At 29.6% G+C, this 12,273-nt stretch overlaps 1 protein-coding gene across 1 annotated transcript; it reads right to left on the bottom strand.

The window, feature by feature from the left end:
- Positions 1-4,894: 4,894 nt before the first annotated feature.
- Positions 4,895-5,261, bottom strand: LOC105118067 (classical arabinogalactan protein 7-like; the record flags this gene model as incomplete). The annotated part of the gene is made up of 1 exon (XM_011015933.1): positions 4,895-5,261. A coding segment is annotated over exon 1 (367 nt), but the record flags the coding sequence as incomplete, so codon positions are not given.
- Between the last annotated feature and the right edge of the window lie 7,012 nt (positions 5,262-12,273).

Raw genomic sequence — 12,273 nt, 5'->3', positions numbered from 1 at the left:
GCTTCATCAGTCCATTCCTATAATTAATCAATGCATTAGAAGTTGCAAGAAATGGACGTCCTAAAATAAGAGGAAATGAATTACATACTTCAACAAGTTGTGTGTCCAAGACAATAAAATCCACAAGATAAATGAATTTATCGACTTGTACTAACACATCTTCAATTATTCCTCTAGGCACTTTTATAGATCTATCGGCAAGTAAAAGAGTTATAGAAGTTGGTTTTAACTCACCTAGATTGAGACTTTGAAAAACTGAATATGGAAGTAAATTCACACTAGCACCGAGATCAAGTAAGGCTCTTTCAATTTTATGCTCTTCAATAAAGTAAGAAATTGTAGGACAACCAGGGTCTTTATATTTCAAAGCATTATTGTTTTGAAGAATAGCACTTACTTGTTCGGCTAGAAAGGCTTTCTTTTTCACATTCAGTTTCCTCTTCACAGTGCATAGATCTTTCAAAAATTTAGCATAGGAAGGAACTTGTTTAATAGCATCCAGCAAAGGTATATTGATCCTTACCTGTTTGAAAATTTCAAAAATTTCAGAGTTGTGATTGACTTTCCTTTGTTTGGTCATGGCTTGAGGAAATGGAAGTGCTGGTGGTGAATCAGTCGTTTCTTTGCAATTTTCAGATTCAACCCCTTCCTTACCCTTAGAGATTGACTCATCATCTTTCTCATAAGGTTCAAGAGAGGGTTTTTTAATAACCTTACCACTGCGCAGAGTAGTGACTGATTTGACTTGATCCATGTGTTGGCTTCCGGAACTACTTGCATTTGCATTGTATTGCCCCTTGGGATTTTGTTATGGTTGATATGGAAACTTACCTTTCTCTTGGAAACTGAGAGCAGATGTTAATTTTGCAAGAGTATCTTTAAAATCTGTCATGTTTTGAGCAAGTTGAGTATTGATTGTCTCTTGCTTTTCAATCAATGCATGCAATGTTTCCTCAAGATTTCTTCTAGGAGGTGGAGCATAAGGAGGTGCATATCCACTAGAATTTTGGAAATTGTGGTGTGCTTGAAACGGTGGTTGTGAAGTTTGTGCATTGTTGTTCTCACTCTTCCAACTAAAATTTGGATGATTTCTCCAACCAGGGTTGTATGTTTGTGAGTATGGGTTGTGGTTGGGCCTTTGAAGACTGTTTAAAGCATGGGCTTGTTCATGGAGACATTCCTTAAAAGAAGGCAAGGTTAGACAATCATTGGTTGAGTGTTCATTTGTTTCACATATTTGACATGCAATGTTTTCAACACATTTTAATTGACGATTTGACACACAATGTTTTCAACAGATTTTAATTGACCACTCTTTTTCAATTCTAGTGCCTCGACTTTTCTAGCTAAAGATGCAAACTTGGCTTGAAGGTTATGATCTTCCCTAAGGTTGTACATACATCCACTAGATGCATGAGGTTGAATTTTACTCGGTGCCTCATAAGTACCCGCGGTGTCCCAATTTTGAGCATTTTCAGCTAACAAGTCTAAGTACTCCATTGCTTCATCAGGGTCTTTATCTTCAAAAGTTCCATTGCACATCAATTCAACCATTTGCCTATCTTTAGGTGTTAACCCTTCATAGAAATGTGAAATCAATCTCCATGTTTCAAACCATGATGAGGGCAAGTACTAAGCAAGTCTCGATACCTATCCCAACATTGGTAAAATGTTTCTCCTGGTTTTTGAGTGAAAGTGGTGATTTGTCTTTTGAAAGAGTTTGTTATATGAGATGGGAAAAACTTCTTCAAAAACTGTTGTTGCATTTCATCCCTAGCACGAATGGATCCTGGTCTTAAATTTTGTAGCCATGTTTTAGCTTTATCTTTTAATGAAAAAGAAAAAAGCTTTAATCTGATGGTGTTCATGCTACAATTTAAATTATTATGTGTTGCAAACCTCCTCAAATTCCCTTAAATACAAGTATGGATTTTCCAATTCTAAGCCATGAAAAAAAGGGTGGTTAGAGATTTTAATCATGCCATGAAAAGTAGATCAAAACCCATAATTTTTATTTTTTTTTTAGATTTAATGATTATTAAAGGGTGTTAAGGTTCGTGAATTTTCTTATAAATGTGTGTTTTTAGGTGAAAAATAGGTTGAGATTTTGATTTTAGAATTCAAATTACTTGGACCCTAATTTTGTTATTATAGATGTTACATTATTTATCCAAATAGATGACATATTATCTATTTTTTTAAATAAAAAACTCAAGCAAACAATATATTATTAAATGTCGTCCGCTTGAGTTAAAAAACAAGCATGCAAACCTAGATTTTTTTCTTATTAGGCCAGACATGGGGGCATGGTTTTACAAGTATGTGTGCACTTGGATTAGCCCTTCCCCTTTTTTTTTTTACATTTTTATTATTTAAAAGAAATTATTGTTAAATAAAACAATTATATTATTATTTTAAAAATAATATAATCATACTATAGTTTTCAAATAAAATTAAAGGTTAGTTTTTGGAGTTTTTAATGGTTATGTTAGCAATTACTTTATGAATTGTTCTATATGAAACTAATATGCATTATTATTTTAAAAACAAAAGTCTCATGTGTATTCAATGAGAATAAAATGCCTAAACTTTTATTATGAAGTTCTTATAGAATTTCCTCAAATTATTCCTTTTTTTTCGCATGGTAGCATAATTCTTCTTATTTAAATTCACTTTTCAAGTAATAATAAGCCTTTATTAAAAAAAAAACATGCTATTAACAAATATATATTTGAAAAAAAATACATAAGCAAACGAGTAATTTTTAAGTAGATAAACCTGTTGAAGCCATTCATAAAAAAAAAAAATTATTTCTTAGAGAAATTGTCTTGATAGTTTCTTGGAAAAGAAATATTTTCATGTGAATAATATTATTTTTATTTTGTTATGAAAATAATTTATCTTTTATAATAAATTTTTTTTATATAGATTAAATATACAGGTTTAAGGGCATACACCAATTTCTTTTAAACTATAAAATTTTAAAATTGAATAACATTATTTTATTTCCTTGGATAAAATAAAAACTAACATGTAGCGCAAATAATTAAGTTAGTAGTCTACCAAACAGAATAGGAAAATCAAGCGGCAACCATTTCTCAAGAACAAAATGCTGAATGGTCAACTCGTGAGCTCACAAACGATCCCAAATCAAAATTGCAGTATGGGCCTCCTTAGGTACCTTAGCGCTTTAGTCCAATGGGCTTGTAATACATGACACTCCATCTCTCCTTGTGCCCCACGTCGTGGAGCAGGCTCCTTATCAAATTGAAAAAAGAAAAAGAAAAAAGTGGGATACACCCTTTGCTTCCAACCAATAGCAAAACAGTTTATTGCGAAGTCTTTTCTTCTGACTCGTCAACACAACAACAAAATACTATACAAACTCTTGCTTTAATCCTAAAAAGAAAAGTTCAATTAAATAAAATCATTTCTACAAATAATTCTAAATTGACTTGTACTTTGTATAAAGCTTTCAAGAGTATTTAGTAGGATAAATAAAGATAAATTATTTTGATGTATTTTTAACTATATAAAAATCAGTTCCACCACCTCATCAATTCCATCCAAGTTCTTCATCCGCTTCTCAGCCATTATCAATTCACAAAAACCATCATTACTCTCCCTCGTTAACCGATAAGTACCGTCCATCAATGTTTACCATCGCACGGAAAACTACTTAAGAACTTTTTTGCTGGAAGAATGAAGCAGCTAAATTATTGCACCTTGGCTTTCGAATACTGATAGGATAAGCAGGATCACTATACCGATGGGGTCCCACTTGTCAACTGGCCGGTGTAGGAAGCCTGAAATCCACTTTGAGAAAAGTGACGTGCCTCGCACACGAGGGAAATAGAAAGTGAGAGAGTGGGGCACGTGGTTCTCGATTCTCGTCTCTTTTCTAGTGGTAGCGGGCAGCGCACCAACTTTGTCGTACGATAATTGATATAAGCAAGAGCATCAGCATCCTCAAATGGCATCATGATGTGTACAGCACCCACCCCATTATCAGAATTTCTTACATTATAAAAAAAAATTATTACTAGCTAGTTATTTTTTTCATAAATTGCTATTAAATTATGAATGTGGTTCATTTTTTATAAGTCGCTGATATTAACCTATGTAACAACCAACAAAAGAAAATAAAAAATAGCAACCAGGGTAAGGCCTTTTCCAGAGTGAGTTTCCACTTGTTTTTTTGTTAAAATATAATATTTTTTTAAAATTAAATTTTTTAATGTTTTTAAATTATTTTAAAATGTTAATATTTTTTTAAAAAAATTGCGTTTCTGTTCTGTTGGCAAAGCACATGAGCCCGAGCAACTCAATTTACAGCTGCGGCCACGTGCATGACAACCAAACCTAAATTGCTTTATATTTTTCAAAGTTTCCAGACATAAACTAAAAACAAACAACCAGTAAAACAAGACCACATCACCATTACCATTACCATTACCATTGAAGCCAGACAAAGCAACTGCCCCGAAACCTTCTACGTTACTTTTTCCAATCTCTGTCTCTCGCACTCACTCCCTCACTCAGAGAGTGTCTCCCTCGCAAGGTCAAGGATATCAAGATGGGAATTCAGATCCAGATCATCAAGTAAATCGCAATTATAACTAGATGGGAAGTACAAAGCACCTAGTAATTAAACAAAAGATAAGACTAATAAAAATGATTTGAATACATGATGAGCAATCAATGACAATAATCACATCTCGACCGTCAAAATAAACCAAAGGAGCCACCATCACCGTCCATAAATAAAATTACAAAACGACTCAAAATAATAACAATAATAAATCCCTACTAAAATGAAACATTGATAAAAATGATAATAATAATCAACATCCGATCCATGACCAGATCTCCTACATCAACAAAGACCACACACCAGCCACTCCAATCAAAGCAGCAGCCATCGTGGCTCTGTTCAAGCCATCCGCGTTTGAAGGAGATGGAGGAGAAGCGGTGTCACTTGGAGGATTGGCTATGGAGCCACCACCAGTACCAGGGGCCAAGGGAGAAGGTGGTGAGCTGGCTGGAGACGAAGAAGGAGATGTGGATGGAGCGGTAGCAGGAGTTGGAGCAGGGACTGTTGGAGCGGGAGTTGGAGCGGGAGGTGGAGTTGTAGGTGCAGCGGGTGCAGGAGATGGTGATTTGGTTGGTGGAGCTGTCGGTGCGGCTCCTGGTGCCTGAGCCAAGGCTGAACCAGCTAAGAGAGCCAAAAGCATCAAGCACACCAAGGTTTTGGAAGCCATTGTTATTGAAAGGTGTCAAGTAGAGGGAGAAAAGAAGACAAGAAGAGAGAGGCGGACAATGTGGTATTTATACAGAGAAAGGAGGATTATGGTTTAAGGTTTTTAGTCGGTTCAAGGGACAAGGCACTTTCCTTTTGTTTCTTTCAATTTGTGAAATCGCAACTGAGCACCCGTCTGGTTCCTCATTAGAGAGGCGAAGAGTGTAATTTTGACGGAGATTAATGACAGCCGTTAAATCATTTGATGATTCGAAAACGCGTTGATTCTAAGCTTGTCTAATTTTTATTTAAAAAAAAAAAAACCGATCCAGCAGCGCAAATAAGGACTAACTAATAAAGAAAGGTGGAGAGTTTAGTTTGACGTAGTATACAGATGGGTTGCTGATCTGGCAAATTTCTTTTTAAATAAAAAAATGAAAGGAAAATAAATTATCTCAGTGAAGTTTTAATTAATTATGAACAAATATTCTGCAAACCTTTATGGTTAGCACGTTGTCGCTTCATTTTTCTACTCCATGTAGCAGGTTCTTTTTTGTCGTTGGGGTGTGATCTGTCTCGCTTTCAGTGGATAAAATAAAAAAACCAATCAGCTTATTCTATTGTGTGATATTCGATGCCAAATTCTTATCGATTTTTTTTTATTTTCTTCATTATTGGGATTTAACTTGCTAGCATAGTAATAGCAGCACCCTAAAAGGCTTGCCAATTATTAGTTTCAAGTAATAATTATATTATATTATATTTTTTGTCTTGGACCCACCTTTATTTTTAGTGACCTGTATACAAAATATTAGGCTTGCGCACATCTTGGTGGACGGCTCCTTTATATAGTTCGTTCAAATTATTATTATTATTATTATTATTATTATTATTATCAGACATGTGCACCAACAATACAAAAACCCCCGATGAGAACGGACAGTTAACTAGGGTCTGGCCATCTGGACAGCAACTTTGATGATTTGTTTTTCCATTTTAACAACCGACAATAAAAATTCAATCTTGGCGATGTTAAATTAATCTAATAAAATATGATTTTTTTTAACTCGTTAATGATTCAAAGTCTAATACTACTCTTGCAGCCAAATCATTAAAAACAAATATAAAAATCAATTGAAACACTATAATATAATAATTATTTCACTCTTCTGAAGCAAAATTAATTAACTTGCTAGTGGAGGAATTTAAAATATTTTCTATATAATTTATTTAATATTATTATATTGATTGGGGGTAAATTAATTTGTTAAGGAATCCCTTTAAAAACAAAAAGTTTTAGATTATTTTCAAAGGTTTTTTTTCATATTTTTTTCACTTTTTAAAACACAATTAAATAATTATATTACTTTTAAAATTAAAAATTTTATCTGTTTATTATTTTTTTATTATTAAGTTTATTTTAGATTTGATAATATAATAAATATAAATATTATTTTTATAAAAGATAATGGTTAATATGTGTAGTACATGTGTTTGCATTTTTTGATAAGGTGTAATGTCCATGATGAAGTGATGGTGAGTCTTCTATTAATTTTTTATTTTTCTTTTAGTATAATATTAGTTGTTATTTTTTATAGTTAATTAATTGTTATTTTTTATCACTTTTATTTATTACCAATATTTTTTATTATATTATTCAATTTATTAAATTCAATGAAGTTAATAATTTAATTCTAATATTTTTATAGTTTTCTCAAATACATTGACAAAACTCTGAATATCATTTATTTAACTTGTCTAATAGCATAACACAGTTCATCTATTCACTACGGGTCATCTATACTAGCACAAACTAATTAATACGGTCGATTACTTTATTTATATTTTGCTGAACATTTAATAGTTATGAGATTAATAATTAACTATTTATCACTTGTCGTGTGTTTAATTTAAAGATAATTTGTTTGTATATATAGTTTGTTTTATGTGTATGCGATGTAATTCTAAATATATTACAAAAAACCAAATTCTCCTTAATGAATTAACTATTTTAATTCTCTATATATATTTGGTTTTATAAAATAAAATTTAATTTTTTAATTCATAATTTTAGGAGCTATATCTAAGAATTTGATAAATATTAAGCCCCTTTAATTTTCATCCTATAAGAATTAGGTTGCATAGTCAAGGAAGAATATTGTCTTCTTTTTTGTTGTTCTTTTTTATATATATAATTTGATCCTTCCATGCTTTTTTGTTTTGTTTTTTGAGTTGTCTTAATAATTAGTTTTAGTTGTTTAGGTATAAGATTCACACAATGTTCAAAAAAAGATTCATAAAATGTTTTAGATTCATTTTAATTTTGTATTTTTTTTTATTTTTTGGGTTATTTCAAGTTATAAAACGAGTTTATCAAGGTTTGATATTATGAATAAATATGAGTTGAAAAATATCAAATAACCATACATTAATGTTTCAATGGTTTTCTAGTTGCTAGAAACTAAGGTTGTAAATGACCGGTCATTTACTTTTAGGAAACAAATTGGCAAGGCAAACGATATTTAGATGGCCATCACTTTTGTTTTGTCCTTGATTTTGGGTTAGGAACAATTCCATTAGGACTATGCTCATATGCTATTTTTTGAAAAGGCTTTCCTTTATTTATTTTAAAAAAATCTTTATTGAAATAAAATTAAAGAGTTTTTTTTTAATATACACCAATAATTCTTTTTTTAAAATTATACTAGGAATAAAATAATTCCTTAACTTAAAAAAAAATATATTTTGCTTTTAATATAGTTATCTAAGTTTTATTATCTAAATTATAAGTTTGTTAAGTTAATTCTAAATAACTCACTGTCTTTTTTTTTTAATTTGTCTTTTAATTTTATGTGTTAATAATAAGTTAGTTAAGAAGTGACTTTTAACTTTTGTTTTTTTTTATTTTATCTTTAAGGTAAACTCATTCTCGTGAATCGAATGACAAGTTTAATATGCTTCCATAAATTTACTCGAGTTGCTTTATATGAATTTTATTTTAAATTAATATTAATTTTATATAATATAAAATTTAATTTTGGTGTTAATAAGTTTTATTTTATGGAAGGGTTATATTTAGGTGTTTTTTATCTTTTTCATTGCTTGAAAAAATATATCTAAACTTGAAAAGTATGGTAGATTCAAGTTGATTTTGAGTTTGTAAATCAATTCTTAAGTTATTTCAAGTTATAAATTAGTTTATTAGAATTTTTAAGATATTTTTATAGGTGTTTTGAATTAAAAAAAAATTGAAAAGCATCAAATACTCATTTGCTAATTTTTCGATGACCGTTAAGTTGCTGTATGCTTGGATTGTAAACGACAGGTCATTTGCTTTTAAGAAAAAGTTGACTAGGCCAGCGATATGTAAATGCAAGGTATGCCAGGTTGTCCTTGATTTTGGGTCGGGAACAATTCCATTAGAGCCACACTTCAATGCTACTTTTTGAAAGGGATTTTTTTTATTTATTAAAAAAAAACTATATTTAAATAAAGTCAAAGAGTTTATTTAAAAAGGAATATACAACAACATTTTTTTTTTAAGATTATAATGGATAAAAAAAATATCACTTGACTTAAAAAATAATATCATCTTTTTTTTTTAGTTTGCTTTCTATATTATCTAAATCTTATTATCTAAGTCACAAATTAGTAAATTAATTCAAGTTTACTTATTTTTTTTAAATAAATTTAAAGAGGCTTTTTTTTTAAAATATACCCCAATAATTTTTTTAAGATTATACTATGATAAAAAAATATCGCTTAACTTTTTTTTTAAAAAAAACATAACTATTTTTAGTTTGGTTTCTATATTTATTTAGGTCTTATTACCTAACTTACAAGTTTAACAAGTTAGACTTTTGTATTTTTTGTATTTTTTTATAAGATAATATTATTTTTATGACTCGAGTTTTGAGTTTAGCATGTTTATCTAGATTTAATCGAGTTACTTTTTATGGGTCTTTTTTTTTTAAATTAAATTTTCATTTTTATTTTAGTTCTTCAATATTTGGTTAATTAAAAATGAGATTCCTAATTTATTTCAATTTATATTTTTATAAGTTTGTCATGATTTCATAAGCCGGTCATGGTTTGTTACAAGTTAACTAGGATTGACTCGAATTGACTCGAATTGATCTAATATGTTGGCATCTAGTATGTGATGTGAAATTCATGATCATGTGGTATTCACTATAAGATTGACAATAAATCTTGTGTAAATATAATATGTTTGATAGGAGAGACACAATAAAAACTTGTCATAAGATATTTGTATTATTAAAATAAAACTTACATTCTAGAAATACCAATTCATGAACAAGAAGTATAAAAAAAGTATTATGAAATCAGTTAATCTTCGATAAATTAATTTAGTTAATTAGAGAACCAAAAAATACAATAACCCACTTAATATTTTATCATTATAAAATGAGTATTTATACTTTTAAAAATAAAAAAGCTAATAAAAAAAGGGTTTCTCCAATAAAAAAAGAGTAATTTGGTTAGAGTTAATACAAGAAAAAAGAAATGGTTTCTTCACTAAAAAAAAACGCAGCTTGTTGATTTTGTTTTCTAACTGGAGACCTCGAGGATAGAGTAATTTTCTTTGTTTTTAACCAAATGGGTTTGAGTTGATCTTTAGACAAAAACACCATAGAAGTCAACTCCACTGTTGGAGCCGAATGGTGTGCTAGATCAAGTCTTCCAATCCAAGTGATTTAATCGATACACACTTTAAGTCAAAAGCAGTAGTCCTGTGCAGAAAGAACCGAAGGTTCTGATGAGATAACCTGTCATTCAGGATAACACAAAATTGGAACAAGACGGCAGGTACAGGGGCTTGTAGCATAATTATGATGGACGCTCCGTTCGGCCAGCCCTTCTCAAGTGATCAATGGGAGATGGACCTTGTCAATCCGTATGGGCATTTCCCAAACCGAAATGACATTTAGACAACTTGTCATCGAGCCCTCAAGTCAATTCCAGCTCTCCTGGACAACATCAAGGGCCTTAAAACGACAATAGCGACAAGTATAACATACAAAACATGTACTGTTTGCGGTCTAATTATAATTGAATTTTAAAGTGTTTTTATATTAAAATAATATAAATAAAAGATGAGAGGACATGTTTGGTATATTTTACTTGAATTTTTTATTTTAAAAAAATTATTTTCAAAATTAATTCATCAAAATAATAAAAAACATGAAAAAAAGTTATTTTTAACAAAAAAAAATTTATTTTAAATTTTTTAAAAACACAAGTTGACTTGCGTTTTCAAATAGACTCTTAATATAAAGCGAGATAATAGTTCTATAGCAGGAGATAATTAATAATGATAATGATAATGATAATGATTAACCAAACATGACTTTATAATATGAAGCATGATCACAGTTCTCTAGTAAAAGGAGGAGAAGAAAAAGATGGTGGTGGTGACGACGATGATACTATGATTATAAAATAGTCTAAAATGCATAATGTTTTCATTGAAAAAATTTATATTGATTTTGTTTTTAAAATTCATTTCTTAAACTTTATTTCTCTTCAATTATATTCTTTTATGCTCATGTTCATGACCAATTTTATGAAAAATTGTTAAGTATAGACAAAATTGAAAAAAAAAGGACTAAGATGTAAAACAATGATAAATATTGTGGCGGCTTAAAAAATTAGGTAAAAAATTCACTTTGATTCTCTTACGTTTTAAATTATATTTTTTTGGTCCCTCAATATTTAAAATTTTTAATTGCGCTGCAAAAAGTTTTTTTTTTACTTTCTAGTTTTTAGTTTGAATAATAAGAGAGAAATTTAAAAATCTTAGTTGATACTGATTCAAATAATGAAAAATATTGATTTTAATATAAAGGGATTCTATTCAATGAGGGGACTCTCACCTTGTATCTTTTTTTTCTTGCCTTCTCATACCTCAAATGGTAGATATGAGCTTGAAAGTTTTTTGATTTCGGGTTGATATTGAGTTTATGGATATGTTTTTGGGTTATTTGAGACCATATATGAGTTTATCGAGGTATATTAAGTGTTTTACATCAAAATGATTTTAAAAAATAGATTTCTAAGTAAAAATATCATTAACCCCAATTTTATAGCCACCACTATGGTTAGGATTTGGGAAATGCAAATCATATGTCGCCATGCTTTTTTGTTTTAAAAACATTTTAAGGCAGACGACATGTCATTCACTCCATTTTAATATAAAAAAGACCCTATATGTGTGAGCTTGTCCTTGCAAGCCAACACGTATACCTTTTTCAAAATAGGTCAAGCGTAACAACTTCTCATCTTTTTTTTTGTTTTCTTTTTCTATTTTTTTTCAAGCTCTATTTTTTTTCAAAGAATTTTGAGTCACATAACCTTTTTTCCATCCCATTTTCAAATAAAAAACAAATTAAGGCCCCACACATGTAGGCTTATCCTTATAGGCCCGCACATATGCTCTTTTTAAAATAGATCAAGCCTAACAACATCTAATTTTTTTTTAATTAATATCTTTTTTATATGCATTTTTTAATTTATATTCAAATTAATACAACTTCTATCTAATTCTTATTTTTTTTATTTAATCCTTTTTAAATAGAAGTATTTTTTGGTATGTAGTTAATGTTTCGAAGAGATTATTCTAATTCATCTATAATATTTTTATGTTTTATATAAATAAGTTTTATTTTTTAAAAATAAAAACTATTTGTTCTTGGTAAGAAAAAGCGACCTTTATGATAATAAAGAAAATGTGCATTTAAGAAAAAAGTTGGGATTAAATATCATACTTATTTGATGAGAACCCAAAGGATAAAAACTAGAGCCCATACATAACAAAGAACAACCCAAGAAAGAAAAAAATCATATTTAAGGCTTGTCATGACGTGCACTAACACGACTAAAAGATTGATGTCTTCTCCCAAGTGTAGGAGTGTCGAAGTAATAAATAACCTGGCAAGACCGGGGTCGAACCACAGGGAGGTTAATTGTACAAATTATAAATAACAATAATACAACAACAATAACAATAACAA

The sequence above is a fragment of the Populus euphratica genome, unplaced genomic scaffold (genome assembly GCF_000495115.2).
Source record: "Populus euphratica unplaced genomic scaffold, PopEup_1.0 scaffold1723.1, whole genome shotgun sequence".
Classification (NCBI taxonomy): domain Eukaryota; kingdom Viridiplantae; phylum Streptophyta; class Magnoliopsida; order Malpighiales; family Salicaceae; genus Populus; species Populus euphratica.
Note: the sequence above shows the minus strand (reverse complement) of the source record. Positions and strands in the feature narration are given on the sequence as shown.